The 26,017-nt window shown below is 36.0% G+C and overlaps 1 protein-coding gene and 1 pseudogene across 1 annotated transcript; both read left to right on the top strand.

Annotated features, from left to right (window-relative positions):
- The first annotated feature begins 2,564 nt into the window (after positions 1–2,564).
- LOC140523258 (olfactory receptor 5M5-like) lies at positions 2,565–3,506 on the top strand (annotated as a pseudogene).
- Positions 3,507–14,106: 10,600 nt separating this feature from the next.
- LOC140522029 (olfactory receptor 8U9-like) lies at positions 14,107–15,078 on the top strand. Its single transcript, XM_072637091.1, is given in 1 exon segment — positions 14,107–15,078. A coding segment is annotated over 1 exon segment (972 nt).
- The last annotated feature ends 10,939 nt before the right edge of the window (positions 15,079–26,017 follow it).

Raw genomic sequence — 26,017 nt, 5'->3', positions numbered from 1 at the left:
AGTAAAGTAACTGCTAGGTAACATTTCTCATGAAAATGTCTAGGGGCTTTATTGGATTCTCTATGGACCTGGAGTCAGGAAGACCTGAATTCAGGTCCGGTGTCAGAATTTAATAGCTATGTGACTGGGCAAATTACTTAACCTCTATGTGATTCAGTTTCCACAACTATACAATTGTGATTATAACAGCACGTATATCCCAGGAGACAGACAGACAGAGAGAGAGAGAGAGAGACAGACAGACAGACAGACAGACAGACAGACAGACAGACAGAGACAGAAAAAGGGAGAGGAAGTGATAGTGAAAGCCAGCAGCCTAGTCCTTGGCTTCTTTAAGCTGAGTAAGTTTCTTTCTTTATCTGATTTTCTTTAGCCTGGCCACTTTAAAAACAGTATTTTTCTTGTTAATAAAAATGGTATTAATCGTAACTTCCTACCTGACATCCCTTTCCTAATTTGCCCTACTCCCACACCAATCCTTTCCTTTGTCATCTCTCTAAGAAGACAATCTCTTCTGCTTTCAACATTTTTCAGGGTTTACCATGACCATTTCACAAAAAATAATACCTCCCGAAATCACATTCAATGGAACACCTTATTATAGTATAAACCCTCAAGACAATTAACTTCTTTGTCATTCCCTACTGGTAGAATTTCTGAAATGTAAACCGATATGTGTGTAGAGTGGTGATATTCCATGGCACAAAGCTGTTCTTGGGTCATATTAAGGCATGCTTTATAGGTGATCAACTATTCAGTATATGTGTAAGACTGGTCTTATGACTGAGGCAAATTTTATATCTCCAAGTCTGAGAAATTTCACCAGGAAATCGCTTAAAAATACTACTCATCTTCTATCTTCACTTGGAAACTAATACTCATTAAAACAGTTGCTAGAACCATTAGATTGTGTTTGTTTGTTTGTTTGTTTTTATAATTCTGTGATTAATTTGTTAAGACAAGTATCAGTTTCACTTTAGCATGAATTAGTGTAATAGGATTACTCTCATTTTAAGTAGATGGAATTATATGCTGATGGAAAGGCAAGCTGGTAGAATAAAAAGAAAGTTAGAAAAGCAGCATGGTGTAACAAATAAGGTACCAGTCTTCCTATTAGGACGATTTTAGTTTACATCCGACTTTTGACACATGCTAATTATGTCATTATTTGCAAGTCACTTGACCTCTCTGTATACCAACGGGATTTTTCCAAAATTCCTGCCATTTGCATTGGAACAAAAAGTTTCCATACTGCAAGATACCAATGTAGGATGAAACTATGGGCTTCACAAAAAGCAAACATGAATAGAACAATAAGGAGATAAGAGTAATGACAGAGCCACAAGAGGACAAAGCAGAAGGACACAGAAATAGCAGACAGAAAGACAGGTAGGAGATGAAGTCAAACTTCACTTCTTTTCTAATTCTGTCATAGCATGACAAATGTCCTGATAACTTAATAGTATATATCATGCATTTAATAATTTTTGTGGACTTGAAATGGAATTGATTTCCAGTACATTCTTTAGGGAAGCAGGGATCAAGAAGAGTCTTCTGTCTTGCTTACACACCAGTAAAGTATAGAATGTGGGAGTCAATAATCCTGCTATACCATGTCCTTATCATCCCACAGTTGAAGTATTGTACTTCATTTTAGAAAGGGAGATTCACCAGTTTGAGTAGATTGGCAGTATGTTGGCCAGCATGGCAAGAGGGCTGAAGACCATTTCACACGAGAATCAAGGATTAGCTGGAGTAGTTGGGAAGCAATGATCCAGTGGAAGTGATAGATTTCTTCAAGTATTAAAAAAAAATCTGTAGTGTGAAAGATCAGATTTATTCTTCTTAGTCCTGGAGTACACAGATAGGATGAAAACTGGTAGAAATTAGAATGGCAAATTTTGGTTCAAATCAAAGAAAAACAAATAAACAAACATGTCCTAATATAACCAAAGTTATGTCAAAGTGGAATGAGTTGGCTTTGGATGTGGGTATTGGGTTTTTCATCTCTGCCCATGAGAAAACTGCCACAGCCAGAGGCTAAAGGATCACTGTCTAAGGATGCTAGAGGTAGAATTCATCATTTGGTCAAGGGTTGGACTAGATGGCCACTGAGGCCACTCATGTATATGAGTTTATGCTACAGATAGAATGGACGTTCAGATAAGAAGGAAAACCCAAATGCTCACATTCACACAGCCAATGGCGAAAAACTACTTGGAGGGCAGGTTATCACTCCCTGACTCAAAAGCAGCAGATTTATGCTAAAAGATGAGTGATTTATGTGACACATTGAAACACACATTCCAAAACAAAAGGAAAGCAAATTTGATGAGATACACGTAATTATTATTGATATGGCTATGGAATTTCAAATGAGTTGTGTTTTAGCTCCATGCAACCTTTCTTACTATTTCAGTATGAATGTTGTTGAGGTCATATAACTGAATCCTTTTAACTCTTTGTAGGGAAGTCATGATACAAGGGCAAAGGACCACTCATTATTTATTTCTACTTTTCTTGTGAAATAATAGGATCAATGACCCTCAAGTGGAGACCAGGAAATGTCCAGCAGAAACTACACTCAAGTGAATGAATTCGTTCTTCTGGAATTGACCAGTCGTCCAGAGCTGCGCACTACTTTCTTTGTGCTGTTTCTCATGATCTACGTGATCGCTGTGGTGACAAATCTTGGCATGATTATTTTAATCAAGACTGATTCTCGACTTCACACCCCCATGTACTTTTTTCTCTCTAGCTTATCATTTCTGGATCTATGTTTCTCCACAAATGTCACCCCCAAAATGCTTGAAAACTTCTTATCAGAGAAAAAAAAAAACATTTCTTATACTGGTTGTTCGTTCCAGTGTTACATTGTCATTGTTGTGGTACTCACTGAACACTGTATGTTGGTTTTCATGGCCTATGATCGTTACATGGCCATTTGCAACCCACTGCTGTACAGCAATAAGATGTCGAAAAGCATCTATATCCGGCTGGTCACTATTCCCTGTGTCTATGGATTCCTTCTCAGTGTGATGGAAACATTGAAGACCTACAATTTATCATTCTGTGGTATTAATGAAATTAACCACTTCTACTGCGCTGACCCCCCTCTCATCAAACTAGCATGTTCTGATACATATAGTAAAGAGTTATCCCTGCATATAGTGGCTGGTTACAGCAATGTCTAATCCCTTCTGATCATTCTTACATCATATATGTTCATCCTAGTGGCCATCCTATGGAGCCGTTCTGCTGAGAGCAGGCACAAGGCTTTCTCCACATGTGGATCCCACCTCACGGTGGTTACCATATTCTATGAGACCCTGCTCTGCATGCATTTACGGAGTCCCACTGAGGAGTCTGTAGAGCAGGGGAAAATTGTAGCTGTGTTTTATGCAACAGTGATCCCCATGTTGAACCCCATGATCTATGGCTTCAGGAACAAAGATGTGAAGGAGACCCTTAACAAAGCAATTGGAAGAAAAATTTTGACTAAATAAAAGTGCTAATATGTTACCATTTCACTTTTACGAACTAGTAGATAAATTTGTATGTTTCTATTAACATATATACCTATACATACCTTAACACTTTCTAGCTTTTCCTACTTACACTAAATGTAAGGAGGACAGACTGTTTTTGAGATTAAACATCATAGACTTCTTAATATTTGGATGAAATAAAAATTTAAAAGAGAGGAGTCGTGAGAGTTGTCATGCAAGTGATGATAAATTCATGGGATTGCTTGTGTCCTTGTCTATTAATCTGAGAGGAGAGTACTGAATCCAACATAAATTTATAACATGAGGGAACAGGGGACTGGGAACAATGAATGTAGAAAGTCAGATGAAATATCTCACATTTGACTCACAAGATATTTTCAGAGCTCTCTCAATTTGCCACCTGTCTATATCTTTTTTCTGTATTATTAACCTGTCATTTCAATTCTGTTAACAATCACAATAATAATCATTATTATAATAGATGGTACTAGGCTTTAGCAGTTTGTAAAACATTTTATATACATTATCTCATTTGAAAAAGCCAACTCTTCCTTTCTACTCCTATCGTGATCAGTTTAATTCAGGTTTTTATAATCTGCCCATAGGATTACTCGAATAGCTTCTGAGTAGTATCTCAGTTTCCAGTATCCCCATCGATTTCTAATAAAGTACATTCTGTACCTCTCCTAGATGGTTAGTCCTTATATCATTGTCTTATTGATAAAATAGAAACAACCCATCAGATTAGGAGTCATAGGATGATGTGGAAAAATATTATAAAGCTAGAAGTGACAGAATTTGGCAACTGATTAACTTTCTCTTTCCCTTTGCAGAAAAATGGTATTACCTTATTCAGGTTTCTAATTTAATTAGATACTTAGCTGAAGTTTTACTGAGACATTAAAAAAGGGGGAGGGGTTGCTAACCCAAAATGTATAATTACCCTACCTATAGAAATTTTTAAAAATCAGAAAAATATAAATGAGCACCTTCACACTCTGGAAACACCATTTACAAAGACACAATTGATGTGTTAGTCACCTGTCATTCTTACCTGTATCTTTCTAGACTAGGATTTCAGTGTTTTCCTCTTTCCACAGGCACTAGAATAGCAGGTTTGGATTGCTGAAGAGGAAAAACAAGTTTCAAAGAGCCTCAAGCACCTTAGAAGGCCCATTTATGTTATGCAATTCGTTAATTAAATAAAAATCTTTTGGCATTATTGTGCACTAAAATTGTCATTTTGATTTTCTAGTCCTTCCCTAAATAATCACATATGGAAGGTTAAGGAGACAGAAATTATCTGATGCCCCAACCAAAGCTGGGAAACTTTCCTTCTCCCTCCCTCAACTACTAATGAGAAGCTAGAAGATGGATTCTCTTCACCTGCTGCCACTGAGGGGGCTCCCTCTCCCAAGCAGCTCTGTCTGCCCTATTGCTGGTTCCCAATGATGAGCTGCTTGGATGTATGTGCTTTAACTCCCTGAATTATAATTATATATTTGTGTATATATTTTAAATTTATACTTATATAAATTTGTATAGTATTTTAAATACTTATATGCACTTTAAAAAAACACTTTAAACACTATTCCCTAAGGGATTTATTAACACTCCATAAGGTACAGAGTATGGACATTATTATCTTTAATCATTCAAAGAGAAAGACAAATTCCTCCTCCCAGGGCTCTGAGTCAGGAAGAAGACAGGGTTCATTAGTTGTGACACTACTCCAGAATGGAATTTATGCTTTACTTCTCTGTTAAGTTGAAGGGGTTTTTGAAGGAAAGTTTCAGTTCCTGTGAACTAACAACTAAATGACAATCATTGGTCAAAAAAAGGCTAAACTATAAATGAGTGAAAATTTCAAAGAAATGAGATTTATTTGGGAGGTATGAAAAATCTTCCCAATTCTTATTGCTATTCAGTAGTGAATTGAGAAGCCTCAGAATGTTGAGGATTGTAATCTTTTGGAGGTCTTCAAGTAGATAATGAATGACAAATAGGAAGATTTAAAAAGGTTAAGCTCAGGAAAGAGTTTCTGGATTTACATTCCAATGTAGCCTTCAATCCAATGTTATTAAGTGGCTACTGGGTATATAGTTTTGTTGTTTAAGAGAGAGGGAGATAGAGAGAGACAGAGAGAAAGAGAGACAGAGAGAGACAGAGACAGAGAGACACAGAGAGAAACAGAGAGAGACAGAGACAGAGAGACAGAGAGAGACAAAGAGAGACGGAAAGAGACAAAGAGAGACGGAGAGAGACAAAGAAAGAGAGAGAGAGAGAGAGAGAGAGAGAGAGAGAGAGAGAGAAAGTCTATGTCTGTGTGTTTTAACACGCTCTTGTCTCTACATGTGCTTTTCCCTTTTCTGTCTATGTACATCTTCCCTTGGAAATCTGATTCATTCCCACAATTTCAACTCTATGCAGATAACTTCCTCATCAATATGTCTTATCCTGTCTCCACTTCCTAGCTCACACATCTGAAAACAATTGTCACTTATATATGCTTAATGTTTTGCAAAACATATTTGCAAATGATTTGCACATACATTATTTAATTTGAGCCTCACAGAACTCTGTGAGATAAATAATATAGTCATTACCCTCATTTTAAAAGTCATGAAATAATCTTTAAAAAGGTAAGGGGTTTATCCATGATATATAGCTGTTGCCAGAGGCAGAATTTGAACTTAGGTCTCTCCTCACTCAAGATTCTGCACTCTTTCTACATCATGTTACTTAACAAAGGGATTATATGCATTAGTGAAATATGCTTTATGTGTAAATGCCTTAAATGTGCATTCATAAACTAAAGGACTTCCAGCTTCAATGGAAATATATTCGCTCCTTATAGAAGGATTCATTTTGTAGTCATATTCTCACAAATTCAGTATTTCTAAAATTGAGCTCGTCAGCTCCCTCTAACCATTTTTTCCTCTATTCCATGATTAAAATGACTATGGGGGGAGGCAATATACACCTCCACAAAACGGTTCAGATCTTTCCCTCCCACTCTCTCTTTCCATTGCCACCAAGACGGTACAAACTAGCTTCAAACCCTGACAGACCTATTGCAATAGCCTCCAAACACATTTTTCCACATTCCCTCCCTGTCTGTGAAGGATAAGGGAATTCAACTTTTGAATTACTGCCAGATTAATATTTCTTAACTGTAAGGTCAATCCAGGAGCTAGCTCAAACCAGATCATATAACCTAATGATGAAGATGGGATCTGAACCCCCAAAAGAAAAGACCTGGTCTTTAGAATCTGGACCCCCAAAAGGAAAAGCCCCTGGACTTTCCTTCTGGTTCAGGTCCCTGGCGTTCATCTGGGGCAACCAATCCTTCCCAGTTAATTAATTACCCTTTCATTGTCTGCACCTGACCCTACAATAGACTGCTACTACTTTAATTCCATTTAGACTCCTTTTCTGTTCCCACTGTCTTCCGTATAAAAGATCTATGCTCAGATTCCTTAAGAATCTAGCCAATACTCAGATTTCTTAAGTTTGGCCAATATGGTGAATTTTTAGAATCACACCTACTTTCTGTTGGTTTGGTAATAAACGTTGCCTTTGGCTAAAAGAAAGCTTGGGTCAAAATCATTCAGGTAGGACCAACTTGTCTCTAGTTTGGGGTCCCAGCATCATTAAACCTCAACACTAGTCTTTCCTATTTATATTTAAACTACTAGAAGAATGCTGAGAAATACAAAATCGTCAATAATGTGAAGATGCTAACATGAAATAACCTATCCTTGTGGAAATGCCTGGTGATTATCAACAAAGTTTCTTTGGAATAACTTATCTTTAGAAGTATTTTTTTCTAAATATTTTGCTTATTTCATGGGAGATTACACACACAGCTATAGTCATCCTTTCTGTTAGGAATAACTAGAAAAGTTAAATATTACCCTAATAAAGATACACACACACACACAAACACACACCACATTACTTAGGGTTAGCATTACCCAATTGATCAGAAAATACTGGCTTGTAAAAACTAAAATGTCTCCTTTGCACTACACTCATATCTAGTGTTGTACTTTACAACTGTCAACCTGAAAGTTTGGTTAAAAAAGACAAACAGGCTAAATGCATAATGTTTATTCCCTTAAAGCCAGCAGTTACATGATCATGGAGCCAGAAAAACTTCCGACAGACCAATACAAGAATGACGAGGCTTAAATCTGTTTTAGGACAATCCAGTGTTGTGTATGTCCTTCAGATTTATGTTCCCCATGAGTGAATAACTAGACCACGAGAAAGGAATTTCTTAATTGGAGAAGTTGTAAATACAATAAGATAAGAGAGCTGACAAGTTGTTGATTGAAATTACAACTCAAAACACCTGTGTTTTCTCTGTCATTAATATGTCCACAAAATATTAAGATATGGAAAAAGTCCCATTTCCCAAGATAGTGTTTCAGGTTAAGGGTCTCATAAAGTATGCTAAGTCAGCCCCATCTGGCCTTGTGGACATAAGAAGAGGTATTCTCTGAGTTTACTTCATAGAACAAAGAGATTGTTAGGTCCAGACTCTTCTTCTGATTGATTAATTCAAGCTCTGGCCTTTATTAAAGTCCAAAAATGATATTAAATATTATCACAAAAAACCCACTCCACTCAAAGAGATCAGTGTAGTGAATTAAAATCTTCATCATATAATAGTTAAAATTAAGGTATATTGAGACAAAAAGTTCTGAGGATGATCAATTTATTAGTAAAGTACTAATTTATCAATAAATAGGATCTCAGCTTCCTCAGCAAAGCTAAGACCTCAAATGATTACTCTCTTTTATAGTTTTGGGAAAACAAAACAAAGAACAGAACTTCATAGGCAGGGGAAAAGTTACGATTGGTTAAATGAGATTGAAATTATGAAAGGCAAAATCACCTCGTTACCACCTTTGAAGAGGTATGAAATATTTTTGTTTAGACAACTGCATATGCTCTCATGACTCAGTTGATTTAATGGTTAGTTTTCCTGATTTTTACCCCTTCTCTTACTAATTCTTAGCTATAGTTATAGCAAAAAGACTAGAAAGGGGAAGGGAATTTTAAAGGGATAGGAAGGGATTTAAAAACAAATGTGATCAAAAGAAGGGAAGCATGGAACATAATTAGGAAGGCAATTGTAGAATTGATAATAATTCCTTAGCAACTATAAAGTTCAGTCCATCTGATCTAGATCCTTGCTGTTATCATCTATGACCACCTAGGTAATTGTCCCTCCTTCAAAATGCATTCAAAATTTGTCCAACTCATCTCCACTACCACTCTTGCCCATTACAAATCCTGTATTCTCTGAGTTTTCACCTTCATTACTTTCTGTGACCTTTGTCTCTAGTCTATCTCTACAAACATAGAAATGTTCATACATCAAACTGGCTCTGTCTGTCTGTCTGTCTGTCTGTCTGTCTGTCTCTCTCTCTCTCTCTCTCTCTCTCTCTCTCTCTCTCTCTCTCTCTCTCTCTGTCTCCTGACACACAGACACACATACCCCTGCTTGACTGAAATTGCTTTATGTACCGGAAAGACTTGTAATGGTTTGGGGGAGAGGTCACTGTGAACTGAAATTTACAGAAAATGATTCATAAGGAAACAGGGATTTCAAATGGTCCTTGAAAAAAGCATAAGATTTATCAAAAGGCCCACAAAACCTTGAGTTATGAATTGTTGTCTTATTAGCCACAGCACAAAAGGAACACTTATTTGGAAGAACAACAACAAAAAAATTGCCTTGCACGTTTGCTGTCCAATTAATTGCTTTCGTCATGTTTCTTTTCAGTCAGAAGCAGTTTTAGGTTTTTAGTCTTAAAGAAACTCAAAGCAGCTTGTAAGTTTTCTATTTTGGGTTCCCTAGGGAGTTTGTAAGTAATTTCTTTCTTGAAGATTGAGTTAGTCATATTCCTCAGAGGAAAAAGACAGTTATACTTTTGGGACACTGACATCAATATAAACATATCCTTAGCTGCTGTGCAAATAAAAAAACAAACTTGTAAGGAGACAATTGTTTCCTCATTCTAAGTGGGTAAGAGTACTTCTGAAGGTTTATAAACTTTGACAAACATTAATATTTTAAGTCAGCTAAAAAGCTAAGAGGCACCATTTCAATAGTTATTAATTTGGTTTAAAAAAAAAAACAATTACGGTAATAACAACACTGCCAGAACCTATGAGAATGAGGCAGGTGAATATCATGTAAATCATTGGAAAATTTGAATAGATTTTTGGAAAAGTTATGTAAAAAATAGATCTATTTAATCATAAATTCTTACCATCTGTTGGAAAAGCTGGCATTGTACAGTGGAAAACCCACTGAAACAGAGTTTAGGATATAAAAGCTTGAATCCTACCTCTGACACCTTAATATTTGAATGATTCTGAGGTGTAAATTTATAACGTCTGAAGATGTTTTCAGCCCTAACTCTATGATTTTATAACTGGGAATATTATTTAAATGAAAAAATTTATACAACAGATGATATTAGATGAATTCTCAAAGATGTGTTTGTAAACAAAGGCTGGAGGAACAGCTCTGACCACATCGGTTGGTCAGTTACTAGTTATTAACAAGAACATGTCAAATATGTGGCTAATGAACAATTAGTGATCAGTGAATTAATAAACGTGACTATATTGTCTTCTGGTACCTATAGAACTTTAGTGGCCTTTTATCAGAAGAATAGGTTTACATAAATCAGTAAAATTAATGGGGAGGGAGAAATTTGAGAATCTGGAAAGAACTTTGATGCTAATTTATTAAGAATATTTTTTCAAATGATGATTACAGACAAACAAGAGGAACATTTACTTATTTTTAAAATTATTTCCCACTAATTATATGTAAAAGAAAACAAAATTTTCACATTTCCTCTTGTTTGGGGTTCCAAATTCTATCCTCCCCCTCAACTGCTGCCCCTTCCTGAAATGATAAGCAATCTCGTGTATTTTAAACATGTGTAATTATGTAAAACATTTTTACATTATCAATTTTGTGGGGGAAATGAAGAACATTTATAAATGGGGAGAACGCTAGCAAAAAAAGATAGTGAAAGAATAGTCATGAAGAGAAAAAGGGATAATATCCCTGAAAGTAGTGTAATGGAAACATTTCATCATTGGTAAAATGTATTGTCTTGTTTTTGTTCTCTTTCGCCTTCTCCTATTTTTTCCTCCTAAAGCTAGGTGGAGACAGCAATGATGACACCAAGTTGAGTTCAGGACAATGGACAAGCAGGTGCCAGGTGAGCAAAATGAATCAGTAGGGCTCTGATGTCAAGTGAGACTTTGTACAGTTTTCATTGATAGCACCGTCCTGCTTGTAGGTCAATTAGCTTGCCCTTAAAAAGGTTTTTTCTGTTGTCCTGATTAAAATTAAGGCAAACTGAGGCACGAAGATCCAAGCATATTCAGTGCATTGGTAAGGCTACTGATTACCAATAAAATGGGTCTTTAGATCCCTACGCAGCAAAAAAGACTTAGAATGCGAACATACAGATAATTTTTACAGATAAAAGGAGGAGTATCCAAAAGCTAGAAGGCAGCATCACAGATGGGGAGAACACTATGTTTTGTTGCAAAGTGTGGAGAAGTGTAGATTGGAAAACGATATGATTGACTGGAAATCTGCAATGTAGAGCGAGCAACAGTCTCTCTGCCCCATTTGTCATTAAGAAAGGCTGATTGGATTATGGAGCCCAGTTGTATCCTGCAGGGCTTGTTAATGAAACCGAGATAATAGACTTCCTGGCACTCACCTGTATCTTGCAAATCTTGTGAATGATATAACAGATCTCCCTTAATGGTACAAGGGCAGTAAGATGTGTAGAAAAAATATGCTTCTTTGAATCAAGGTGATTTGTGGGACAACAGCTCAGAGAAAAATGCTGAACTATGAACTTCTCAACTCAGTCAAAGAGATTTGACTACAAAACACAGAAAGAACAACAAAAAAATGTAAATTAAATTAAAAATAAAAATCAACTACAAATAGGATTAATTACAAAAATAGAATTGATTAAGAAATGGAATCAGTTTGATTTTCTCACTGTATTGGTCAGTATACAATCATATATACTAAAGGCAAATGATGGCGAGGTTAACCAGTCCATAAAGGGTTAATGAGTTCCTTGTACAGGAGTTCCTTGTACATTTTGAGAAGCACTAATGGGTAGGGTTTGGGAAAGAAGAGGGCCGCATTGGGCAAGACCAATAAGGCCCCTCTAAAAGACTGAGATCTTAATCAGAATAGATTGAGATTTCACCTTTTAGGAGCTGTCACCCTAATTCATCTTTAATAACAAGTCCAGAAGTCAGGAGAAGGTAGCTTTTTTGTTTGCTTGTTTTGGCATTGTTGTTATTGTTACTGGTTTTGTATCATCCTCATGAAATGCTTGAGATATATCTTTAAATTTTCTTCAAAAGAAAAAAAATCAGGCTAAATGTACTTTATTTTCATCATTTTCTGATTGAGCTGCTTTCACCCAGCATGTCACTATGTCTTGATTCATTTCCCTGCCCAGTCAGCGTTGGTAGCCTCTACACACACACACACACACACACACACACACACACACACACACACACACTCACACACGCACACATACACACACACGGCATTACAGAGAACAAGGTATTTATACTCTTTCTGTGTTTGACACAAGATTACGTGGTTTAGTTTATGTCTACAGAACACAAAAATGATTATTTCAGAAGTAGCACAATTGTCTCAAATGATGGTTACATTTACCAAATATCCAATCAGCCTTTACCCTTACACAATAAATTGAATATTGGGTCAATATAATTGACAGAACAAATCAGTCATAAAAGTCAAACTGCTCTATGGTCCCCTAATCAAGTGAGGCTATGTCTACTCTGGCTGTGTTGATTACCTAGTATCTGCTGGACACCATAGTAGGTATTGGAATCATATGACTTATAACACTAGAAATTCAATGGGAAAGAACATTACAATGAAATTACAATATAATTAGATTCACTATTCATGGTCGCTGCCATCTTCTGTGTTTTCCATTACTGGTGTTAGTACAATTCTGTCCTACTCTTGACTCTGGGTTTGTTATGAGTTGTCTTGAACCAAGTTAGAGGCACATGTTTCATAAAATTCAAAATACAGAAAACTATATTCCATAAAAGAAGCAATTCTGACTGTTATTTCCTTGATCAAGAATCTTCAGTGACTGTTCTCACTCTGATATAAAAAAAACTGCCTCAGTTTAATAATTCAGTTCCTTCAGTTTGGGTTCAGATTCAGCATTCAGAGTAGAAATTCTTCATTATTATTATTATTATTATTTTGTATCGTTATTTCTCATGGCAATCTGTGCAAAATCAATGGGCTATGACTCAGAATAATGTTTTTGAACATATAAACTAAAATAATAGGACTACACGGGAAACAATTACATTGACATAGTTATTGAAACAAGTCAAAAGCAAACAAAACAAAAATGACGAGTGCATATTACTCCCTTGCAAGTACTCTGTGCTTCAGGCAAACAGAGCTATGAGGTATTTCGCTAACAAAATTTTCCATATTTCTTCTCTGTCTATTCATGCTGGTTTTTTCTCATAACTGGAAAGAGTATTTCCTCCTTTCAACCCATTATCTCATACAGATGGTGCAGTGTTTAGAGTGATGAATGTGATTTTGAAATACCTGAGTTCAAATAAGGGCTCAGACACTTTTTAGCTGTGTGACCCTGGATAAGTCATTTAGCTTCTGTTTGCCTGTTTCCTAAACTGTCAAATGAATATTAATATCATCTACCTCCGAAGGTTCTTATGAGAATGAAATGAGATATTTGTAAAGCACTTAGAACACCACCCGACATATATTCACTTAAATGCTTGTTTTTTTTCTTTCCTTGAACTTCTTGAATACTTGCATTCCTACAAGTCAATCAACCAGTAAATAAGTACTTAAGAGCTTTTTATGTTCTAGGCAAAGTGCTGAGCACTGGGGATACAAAGGAAGATATTTAGTAAACTAAGATGGAACCTTACCCTGGAAGTTTTTCTTGATACTATTCTGTGTCATTAAAATTCATTACATTTTTAGAAGTGTTTAACTGCTGTCTCAGCTTCTGTAGAATATAAGCTTCCTGGGGTGGGAAGAGTTTTTCATTTTGTTGAATTCCTAGAATATAGGATGGGCTTTGCACACAGTAAATGACTAAAAAATGCTTGTTTAACTGAATAAACAGACTCTAAAAATAAATGTTACACATAACATCTGTTCTAAGAAATAGAAAAACATCATTCTTCTGTTGAGGGTAAGGTATTACAGTATGATTGGAAAAGCAACAGCTTGAAGACACTCAGTTGTATGATCTTGGATAGAAAATTGAACCTCCGTGTTCTCAGCTACAAAATGAGAATGGTAATCCATGTACTGCTGATCTTACATGGTTAATTTAAGGCAAAAGGCTTGATAAATTACAAAAACAAAACACAATGAATTATTATTGCTACTGGTGATGATGGCAATGAAGAAAATAATTTAAAGGAGAGCAAGAAGGGTGGCACCTGATACATTTTTCTCTCTCATTTAGGCTCCCAGATGGAATAAATGGCTGACATTAATTTTACCAGGGTAACTGAGTTCATCCTCTTGGGCATCACTGACAAGCAAGAGCTAAAGATGCCCCTCTTCATAATGTTCTTGTGTATCTATATTTTTACAATGGTGGGCAATTTGGGTCTCATCACCGTCATCAGAATGGACTCACGACTAAAAACTCCAATGTATTTCTTCCTAAGTCACCTCGCTTTTGTTGATTTTTGTTATTCTTCTTCAATCACACCAAAGATGTTGGGTAATTTTTTATATGAGAAAAATGTAATCTCTTTCTACGCATGTGCTACTCAACTAGGTTGCTTTATTAGTTTTATGAATGCAGAATGCTTGCTGCTAGCTTCCATGGCCTATGATCGCTATGTGGCAATTTGCAACCCCTTGCTTTATATGGTTCTGATGTCTCCTAAAATCTGTATTCAGCTTGTAGCTGCTCCCTACATCTACAGTTTGATGGTCTCACTCTATCATGTTGTCCTTACATTCCGCCTCTCCTACTGTGGTTCTAATGTTATCCACCACTTCTATTGTGATGACATGCCTCTTTTGAGGTTGTCCTGTTCCGACACTCATTTCAAACAAATGTGTATTTTTGCCTGTGCAGGTGTCATGCTTATTTCTTCTTTTTTGATTGTCTTTGTCTCCTACATGTATATTATCTCTGCGATTCTAAAAATGCAATCAGCTGAAGGTAGGCGCAAAGCTTTCTCTACCTGTGGCTCACACATGGTAGCCGTCACCATTTTTTATGGAACCTTGATATTCATGTACTTACAACCCAGCTCAAACCATTCCCTTGACACAGATAAGATGGCCTCGGTCTTTTATACAGTAATCATCCCCATGTTAAATCCCCTGATCTACAGTTTGAGGAATAAGGAGGTGAAGGATGCTCTGAAGAAAATCTTGAACAATAGTAATTATGCCCTTCTTTTAGTTAAATCACGAAAGACTTAAAAATAATTTTCTTATTATCTTGATCACTGATGAAATATAATGAAAAGAAGTAACATAAATGTTACACAGAATGTTAGAACTAAAAGAGACTTTGGCAATCATTCAGTTCATCTCTCAATTAACTACCATATAAAAGATACTTGAAAATCATTCTCAAAATAACTCAACTTGACCTAATCCTACCACACAATACCTTGAAAACTTGGTTGTTTTTAAATAATATCTTACTATTATTTTTTTTATATCAACTCAATTCCAATTCCTCCCTTTTCCTTTTTTCTATCCAGACTAGGTAATTCTTTTATTAAACTTCAGAAACATAAGAATATTTTCCTCAAGAATTAGAAAAAAAGTAGTTCACCAGCAGCAATTACCAGTTCACCTGTGTCTGACAGTGTATATGCAGTGTTGTACCTCATTGTCTGCTACATTTTCAATGAATGTAAATGTTTTAAGGCAAAACTATTTAATTTTTAGAATCCATATCCTCCACCCAAAACAAAATAGCAATTACCAAAAGAAACAAAATCAAAACATAGACCTAAGTACAAACTTAATAACAACTTTACTAATACGTAGGTTAGGAAACAAATCACAGAAACAATGAGTAACTATGTGAAAAAATAAGAATGACACAATTCTAGAACTCCAGAACTTCAACATAGTCCCCTCAGAGCTCTGGATAAGGGCATTTTGTAAAGTCATTGGGAACTATTAGCAAAAAGATCTTAAATTCTGCATATTCTTTGATCTAATGATACTGCTACTAAACCTGTACCCCAAAGTGATAAAAAAGGAAAAGAATCTGTCTCTATAGAGAAAAAAAGGTGTAAGAGGGAAAAGGAACTTCAATCATTTCATGGTATTTTGATTGATTAATAGTGGAAAGGCTCTCAGCACAATTAATGGAAAAATAAAATGTTACAAACTATGCAAGGACATGGTAAAGTCAGTGGATTCATCCACTGTCATAATAACTACTTAGTGGAAGGCAGCTTGGTGCTCTGTCGATAGAGTGTTGTACCTGGAGTCAGGAAGACCTGAGTTCAAATGTGGCTTCAGACACTTACTGGCTGTGATTCTGGGCAAGTCACTTGACTTCTGTTTGCCTTAATCTACTGGAGAAGAAAATGTCACTCCAGTACCTTTGCCAAGAAAACCTCATGGACAGTATTGGCCAGCTATGATCCACAGGGTCACAAAGAATTTGATACAACTGAACAAAAACAATAAAAAAAAATCTACTTAGTTTCTTGGATAGGACACCTGCAAGTTTTGTTTAATGGTTATTTCAAACTTGTAGTTTTGTCTAAATGGACTCCCTTAAAATTGGAAATGTATTTTGTCACCTCTTTTTGTGCTTGAACAGGGAATGTTTTCTCATTCTGATAAAAAACCCACATGGATAATATTTTCCCAGAATACCCCATTTCTTTTTTTCCTTCACTGATTCCTCCTTTTCTTTGCTCCTTTTCTTCTGAAAGTTGTTACTTATCTATCCTTTCGCGTGGTAGAATGCTGGTGATTGGTGGAGTACTCTAAGAAGGGCTGAAAAATTATGTAAAACTAAATCTGAAACATTGGAAGAGAAGTTGTTCCCTAGAGAGTAGTCTCTTTGGCATGTTAATACACTTCTTTGCTTTCAGTCTGGCCTCCTATCTTTGATCCTCAACCATCCTCCACTGATAAATAAACCCCTCCCAAGAGATCCCATTTCTCTGGATTGAGAAAATTCTCCACCAAATATCTATGGCAACTCTATTTTTCTTCTATGGTGGTGGCAAAGAACTGGAAACTAATGGAGGGTCCATCAACTGTATAACGATTGAAATATAGTATATGAATGTAATGGAATACTTTTGCAATATAAGAAATGAAAGAGATGGTTTCATTTCAGTAGAGAAAAGCTGATTCAGATTGAAGTTAACAGAACAAGTAGAATAATTTATTGTAACATTGTAAATATTGTAATATTATAAAAATGAACAACTTTGAAAGACTTAAAAAGTGATCAACACAATGACCAAGCATGATCACAGAAGATCTGTGATGAAGCATGCTACCTATCTCTTGATAAAGAGTTTAAGAACTCACAATGCCGATTGAGGCATAGACAACACACATACACATATATGCATGTATTTATTTTTAAATATGTATATGTATGTACGTATATATTCATATGTGCATATGTACACATGTGCGTATATATGTACACACATATACATGGACAAGTGTGGAAATTTTTTTGCTTGACTAAGAATATTTGTTTCAATGAGGAGTGGGCATAGAAGGGTGAAATGGAGAAAAAATGTGTATTTCTCAAAAATATATGTATTTTTAAAGAAACAGTTCTCATGGGAAAAAATAACACAAAAAAGGTTTAATAAAGTATTCATTTTTAAAACTAAAAAATTTAAAAGTACACCCAGAGAAAATACAAAGTTATAATACTGAGAAATACATAAAATTAAAATGAAATAACTGAATAGATAATTCTCTTCTTCCCCAAAGGTGAAGACATAGGTACGTTTGTAGGAAATAGGAAATCAGTCTATTCCCTATTGTCTAAAAGGGAAGAGATTAAAGGTAAATAAGAAAGTGAGAAAGAGAGGGAACAATTTTCTAGAGGAGACAGGATAAAAGGAGACTGTTTATGTTGGAGAAGAAGTTTGCCTTTGGCAAGGACCACCTCTTTGGGTTAGACAGGGATGAAGGAGAAGATAATGTGGGGTGATATCTAAGCAATATGAGATGAGAAGAGGAGGAAAGAGAGTTCTTGTTATTTTCTTTTCAGTAAAATTTGAAGCAAAGTTTTTAGCTGATAGGGTTGGGGGAAGATGAGGCATAGATAAAAAATGCCACTGGTAAAGAAGATTCCAAAGATGTGGAAGAGTTGCTATGGTAAGTGGGACACTGAGTTAATTAGGGAAGTGTAAAATAAGATCATCTAAGGCTACATAATAAAAATGTGTAGTGGACCCAATTAACACGATCTTGCGATCTTTCTGTGCCTTCCTTCAACCATATCTATGGAGGTCCAAAGGCAGCAGATGGTAGGAATGACCTAGGTTGATAGTAGGCAGAGTGTAACTGGTGATAAAAGAGGGACAAGATATTCTAGAGAACAGGATAGTGAAGAACAGATCTAGTTTAACAAGGAGTCACAATTGCGAAAGGGGAACATGGATAATGTAGGGTGGTGGCCTGGGAGGGGACTGATGGGTAGAGAGATTGGATATCACAGTGTAGAAGAAAAGCAGGGTTTGGTATTGAAAAGTAAAGAAAAAAAGTGGTAAGCCTGAAGATTGTAATCAGATAAGGGAATTTTAGAATTCATGAACATGGAAATGTGTTGTTGATGGCAAGATCAAGGACATGGTCATCTTTGTGCATGGCCAAAGTAGGATGAAGTGAGTCATGAGAAATTAATTTGTTAAGAAACTGAGAGGTTGGGATATATGAGGAAGTATCAATATGAATGTTAAAGTCCCCTAGCATGAAAATTATCCTCTCTCATGCAGTTAATTACTAGTTCTATGATGATGATTCTTAAATGGATTTATCCTGACTGAGCAAACAAATATAAAGGATGAAGGTATATCCTTTCACAAGAGAAGAAATCCTAAACAAAACACTACACTGGGAAAAACAAAACTTCTTCAAGGAAAGAAACATATAATAAGTCAACCATCACCATTGCACATTAAACAAGTTTTAATGAAAAGTTATTCAGTATGATAGCTTAAAATGGGGTAGGTTTAATTTTTCTTTTACTCTAAGAATCAAAGAATATAAAATAAAAAAGGAGCTATTTGTGGATCCTTAAGTAAGGAATTCTTAACATGACTATTTTGAGGAAAGCTAAAAGTATTACATAGAAATTATTTTTAAAGTAATTTTAAACCTCATGGTAAACTGCAAGATAGAAAAGTTAAAAAAAATGAATAGATAAGTAAATAAAAGATTACCAATGATCTTCTCAAAGCTATGGGCTATAACTTGTTAACTAAGGCCATGTTAAGGCACTGAAGAATTGTCTAAAGGCAACCCTCCCACAAAAAAACAACAACAACAAATGTTGTGAATCATCAGTAAATCATTCACATGTGAGTTTAAGAAAATGAATGAATAAAAGAATGAAAGAAAAACTGTACTTTCAGTTCCAAGCAAGTATTAGGCAAGTTAGAAGCCATATGTCTAATTGGCATGAAAATACAACTTCTATTGATTTTTATCAACTTATTGTAACAGACACAAGTTTTTCTTTTCTATTTTGTCCAATTTAAGAAAAATAATTTCAAAGCAATTCTATCTGTTCATAGAAGATTTTAAAAAGTGAATAAAAAATGCCTATTGTTAAGGTTATGATATGAAATTGGTGAACAACCTATACAGCGAAGGATATATACCTTGGATGAACTGCAAAAGAACTATGGGATGGATGTAGAAATCTATACAGGAAGAAAATTGATAAGTTTTGCAAAATTGTGCAAATGTATCTGAAAATCTGCTTATAACAAAGGTTCATCTTTTAAACATCTTTTAAACTGATGATGCAGTCTGGCTAGGGTATCACAGTCTCTGGAGCATTCAAACGAATGTTCAACTAGAAAGACTTTGACAGATTTCATTGGTGGGCTGCAATATTTTAGCTTGCATAAAAGATATAAAGGGGTATGTAAACTCTGATAACAGGGACTGTTTTGCATTTGCCTTTCTATGCACAGTACCTAACGCTGCTTTGTACACAGTGGATAATACATAAATGTTTGTTTGATTGAATTAAAAGGTTCACATTAAGAGTGGTATTTGAGATTGTGAGAAATAATTATCTTACCAAGAATCCCACCTGGTCATGAGTGAATTTAGAAAAAAAGATTTTTATTTCACATCATTTCTGATGGGTGACCTGGCCTTTAACCCCTTGTGAAAAAGGGTCACTTCATAGTGCAAACACCCCATAAGGTAATTACAAAAGCTCTTTTATAATCCATTCAAATTCGAATTTCCTTCCTGAACCCCACTGGTGTAATGGTAAGGGAATTTGAAGACCTTTCCTGCTTCTTAATAGGCCCATGTGACCTGCTTTGAGCTTTGACCCAGCCCACAGCTTGAGTCACATGAAGCCTATGCTGGGAGGAATTTGTCAAATGATTGGAGCAGGAAGGGTGGAGCAGGAAGAGATACTAAGGCAGAGCTGTGAGAGAGAGAGAGAGAGAGAGAGAGAGAGAGAGAGAGAGAGAGAGAGAGAGAGAGAGAGAGAGAGCAGGAAGAGCAGAGCAGAGTACCTAGAATAAGTGAGAGAGGGACTGATTTTGTCTAAGAGAGCTTGTTTGTTTGAAGGTCTAACGGAGAGAAGGCTTAGAAATGGCTGTGATCCCCGCTTTGATAATCTGTAAAAACATTTTTGTTACTATGATGGATTTGATTTCCTGGATCAAATACCATTTCCTGGTATTTGAATAAATGTCTTGGTTTAATCTTTGAGGAAGAGAGTTTATATTTTGTGAATTTACCCTGGAAATATGCATGCATATCAATAGCAGCTGATGTGGGTATCACATTGGTGCTGCAGATTGCCATGAGGATGGGCTCAAGAAATACAAACTTCTACTTGGGGAAAGAAAGGCTGTAGGGAAGGAACTGCATGTCCAAGGATGGGAGGATTTACCTTATTCCTCCCTGGAGAGAAAATGGGCTAAAAGCACAGGCCTTTCTGAAAACTGGGAAGTGAGGCTAAAGAAGAAAGAAGCCAGGGATTTAGAAAGATATTTGCAAAGAATATCAATGGAAATGCAGAAAGAAAATGGCAGGGATATGTAGAACAGGATGGGCATTGTTAACATGCTCATGCTTTACATATGTAAAAGTAGAGAGAAATTGTGGAAGAAAAATGTTCAACTGAAAAAGGAATTAGTTGATTTCAAGGGAAGCTTTCTATGCTACAGTTTCTGAACTTTCCTTTAGAAGAACAAGCTAAAAAGTATCAGGTGATAACAAAAAAAAAAAACAGTTGTGAAAGAGGCTCAGAAAAAAAAAAAGAAGGGGAAAGTTAACAATAGAAAAGCAAACGAACCCATGCATCTGTGGGGCCTAATTGAGACCCAGACACCTGGGAAGAAAATGAAACAAATTTAGATGAGGAGATTTCTAGGAATGTAGGTTCGTTTCCAATATTATGAAGATAGTAGGAGAACTGGGGGGAGAGGGCATACAGTGTTTAAGTAAGCAAATGTGGATTTTACTCAGGAGGAGGTCACTGACATTTTCTGTTGATTCACCCAAAAATGGGAGAATAGTTAATATCCTGGATGGTGAGAATCAGTGAGGAAGCAGTCAGAGGAGTACGGACAGCTAAAAGGGACCCTTTGAAATTCATAAGTAATTAGTCAGAATCCTTTGGTACAACAAGCTTTCAGGGATTACCATATTTAAGGAGGTAACAATGGAAATAATCTGTTAGCTCTAGGTGCTCAGGAATGCAGTAAACAGTAATCCATTGACTCTATGTGACCTAGTGTAGATAGACCCTGGTATTCACTTAGAGAGTGTATGAGAAAGTTAAAGAAAGAGGTAATGAAAACCAGAATAATGGTCAGAGATGCCAAGGCTTATCAAAGCACTCTCTTAACAACTCATAGGGATATGATAGCGAAATCTGCTACTCCTGCCTATAAGCACCTAATTCTAACTCTACTATTTGTAAAAATAAGACAACCTCTTTACCTCTTTTGGAGGTGCTGGATAAGATTTCACTGTTAGATAACTTAGGAGAATAGATGAATTTCCTCAAGAAACAAGAGCAAATAGCTAACAGATTCAAAGTCAGAAGAGAGTAACAAGGAGAGAAATGCTTACTGCTTTATTAAGAGCAGGGAAAGATTTTGGAAAAATAGATAGTATTCCAAATCATTGTATTCAATTTCTTCCAACCTGCAGGGAAAAAAAGAATTTGGGCAAGCTTCAGCTCACATTAAAACAGTATGCAGATGGGATTACAGATCCTGTACCAGTTTAACCATATACTGGAAAAATTGATCAACTACTGTTACTAGGGCATTAATAGATACTGGGACAGAGGTCGCCTATATATGGAAACACTGACAAAATAAAACATGGAACTGCTACTACCATCATAGGACTGTGAAGGGCTGAAATATCAGTCAGACAAATTAAACTAACAATGAAAACTGAACAATTACCTAAGAAAGAATATACCATGGTAATTGTACCCATTCCTGAATACATCTTTGGAATAGATATATTGAGAGGGATGACTTTAAATTTACCTGAGGGGACGTACCAATTTACAGTAAGGAAGATAGGAATTAATAGTTTTAATGGGCAAAATATAAATTCAGCCAATCACTTTACCTAAACTTTCTGAAATAGTTACTTTAAGGTAGTATCATGTGTCAGATGGGCAAAATGAAATTACCAATGCTATAAAGGAATATTCTGACGCAGGAGTGTTATTTCCTTCAACCACTTGATGGAATAATTCTGTCTGGCCAGTATGAAAGTCAAATGGAACATGGAGGATGACAATGAATTATAGACAATTTAATAATGTGACCTTCCCCACCTCCCCCGTATTCTGCTGTTCCAAATGGCATTACTTTAATGGAAAGGATCCAGAAAAATGATGGAACTTTGTATGCAGTTATTGATTTGGTCAATGCTTTCTTTATTATCCCAATAGATTCCAAACAATGGGACCAGTGTGCTTTCACTTATAAGAGCAGACAATATATTTTTACCCACTTGCCACATAGATATCTCCATAGTCCTACTATTTCTCATAGTATTGTGACTGAACATTTGGATGAATTAGAAGTACCTGGTATACAGCTTACCTACTACATAGATGATATTATGATACAGGGAAAAAATGTAAAAATGAAGGAGAAGAGTTTGATGCTTTTAACTGAGCATATGAAAAGCAAAAAGTGGGAAATTAACCCTGCAAAGATTCAAGGACCAGCTGAAACAGTGAAATTTTTAGGTATACGATGGAATAAGGGGCTGCAAGAGATTCTTTCACAAGCCCGACAAAAGATCAGGATTTTCCTATCCCTACCAAGAAGAAAGAGGCCTTAAGGTTTATAGGATTTTTGGATATTGGAAACATCACATTCCAAATCTGGGACATATTTTGAAATCCCTATATAAACCCCTATATAAAACCCCTATATATACTAGGAAGAAATACGAATTTGATTGGGCACTTGAGCAGAGCAAAGCTTTTGAAGAAGCCAAGGCTGTAATACAGGTCTATGCAAAGTGGCCTGGTAGAATTACAAGTGACTGTACAAGATGAATATGCAAACTGAAGTTTATGGCAAAAACAAATTTTGGTCTAGGAAACTCCCTTCATCTAGAATTCAATATACCCCTTTTTGAAAAGCAGTTGTTAGTTGCATTTTGGGCTTTGGTAGAGACTGAACTGACTGAAATAATATTAAGGCCTAGATTATGACCTGGGTAATAAGTACTCTGCTTCCCACAGAACTGAACATGCAGAAGAGAATAGAATAATTGAAAGGAAAGAGTACATTCAAAACATCCAAAACAAGCAAAAGGGAAGTTTCTGCTTTATATGACTCAGTAGAAAACATGGATAATGAGGAAAATGATACATTCCTTGAGCCAAAGCAACAGTTGGTACAGTCCTTGGTAAAATGGAATTAGGAATATGATGGATTAACAGTAGAACAAAAGAAACATACATGGTTTACTTATGGGACAACAAAATATTTGGGCCACAGAAGACATTGGAAAGCAGTAACCTACAACTCATGCACTAGAAAGACTTTGGAAAGTACTGGGATAGATGGAAGTACTCAATATGCTGAACTTATGGCAGTACATCAAGCCATTAAAAGAGAACAAGGAGGACGGTGTCATATATTCACTGATTCACGGGAAGTATCTAATGAGTTAGCTACATGGATGCCCATGTGGAAAAATCAAAATTGGGAAATCCATGGCAAACAAGTCTGGGGCAAAGAATTATGGGAAGATATATGGGACATCTTTGGTTACTAATTGTCAGTTTTTCATGTAGATGCTCATGTGACCACGCCAGAAAGGTGAGTACAATGTACATGCTGATAGACTAGCAAAGTATGCTACTCAACATATTCTCCCTATTCTGAAGCCAACTGATGATCCAGTACTAGTAAAATGGGTCCATCAAAAGTCCAGACACTTACTGGTCCTGGTCACACACCAGTGGGCATAAGATCAAGGTATTAGTATCTCTCTTTCCTTGCTAAAACAAATAGCAGAAGAATATCATATATGTCAACTGGAAAAAGAACAAACTGTTCCTCAGGCAATAACTGGAGAGGCAGCAAGGAGAAAAGTCCCAGCCCAGATTTGACAAATAGATTATATTGGATCCTTAACCCAAGATAAAGAATGCCAATTTATGTGTACTTATGTTGACACTTACTCAGGTGTACCAGTGACTTGTCAGTATAAGAATGCAACTCAGAAAGTTATTTGTAAAACTCTAGATATCATAAGTCTGTATCATGAAACCCCAATGCAGATTAAAAGTGATGATGGGTCATATTTCAAAGACAATGAAGTGAAGAGATGTTGTGTATTAAATCATGTAGAATAGATGTCATATTGCATATTATCCACAAACATGTGGCTTAATTGAAAGAATGAATGGATTACTGAAAGAACAGTTAAGAGAGTAGTTCTAATAATTCTTATCAGCATTGGAAAGATAATTTGTTCACTGCTTTGCCTAATTTGAGTAAAAGACCTTTGGGAGAAATTATACCTCTAGCCAAAATGAAGAACCCAAATCTGAAAATTAGAAAACAACAAACACATGAGATCCCATATGCTGAGTACTGGACTGTAAGGCAAAATGTCCCATCTCTGTGTCCAGCAACACGTGGTTCAGCAGAATTTGATTTACATTGTTTATAGGACTTTTGGTTGGAAAGAAAAGAAATAAGAAAAATCTCTACTGGAATATGTATGAGAATCCCAAAAAACATTTTGGATGGCTATTATCTAAATCAGGATTAGCAGCTCAAAAATATGTGTTGGCTGGAGTAATATATTCTAATTATCAAGGAGGAATACATATATTAGCTGGAGTAATAGATCCTAATTATCAAGGAGAAATCATTGCAGTATTCCAAAATTTAGGTGAAGAACCTATACAGTTGTGTAAAAATGAAAGAATAGTTCAAGTGATTATTAGTCCTTGTGAAGCAATACCCCTTGTGAAAACTGATTCTCCTTCCAAAATACCTACCAGAGGAACTGAAGGGTTTGGTACTACTGATAAAATGAAATTGGGAGCTAAAGTATGGGTAAACTGAAAGCCAGACGATGTTCCAAAGGTTGCAGAGATTACAAGATATGGGAAAGATAATACCGTAACTGTTGTTTATTCAGGAGAAGATGATTACCAAATTGTGCATTGACCAAGCTCCAGATACTGTGTATGATACGTTATCTCTGGACCTGGCATCGATCAACCTCTAGATACTGGCCAAAGAATTACTCCTCAAATGTGACCTCTCAAGGCAGAGACAACTCTACATACAATCTCAGCAGGAAATAATTATAGAAGAAGAGACTTTAACTCCTTACCCCGATGGATTTCGGGTACCATTCTTTTAAGGGGGGAATGATGTAGTGCTTGTGCTCAAGCCTCCACTCTAAGATATTGTTTTTACTCTTATTTTCTGTTATTTCTGTGATTCTTACTATATTGTTATGAAGTTATGAGAATACCAGTTACTCCTAAACTCCTATTGATCTCTTAAAGGACATGAAAGTTCTTGGGGATGAATGGAATTTGAAGATCTTTCCTGCCCCTCAATAGGCCTATGCGACCTACTTTGAGCTTTGGCCCAGGCAACAACTTGAGTTATACGAAGTCCATGGTGGGAGGCGCTTG

The sequence above is a fragment of the Notamacropus eugenii genome, chromosome 2 (assembly GCF_028372415.1).
Source record: "Notamacropus eugenii isolate mMacEug1 chromosome 2, mMacEug1.pri_v2, whole genome shotgun sequence".
Taxonomy (NCBI): Eukaryota; Metazoa; Chordata; class Mammalia; order Diprotodontia; family Macropodidae; genus Notamacropus; species Notamacropus eugenii.
Note: the sequence above shows the minus strand (reverse complement) of the source record. Positions and strands in the feature narration are given on the sequence as shown.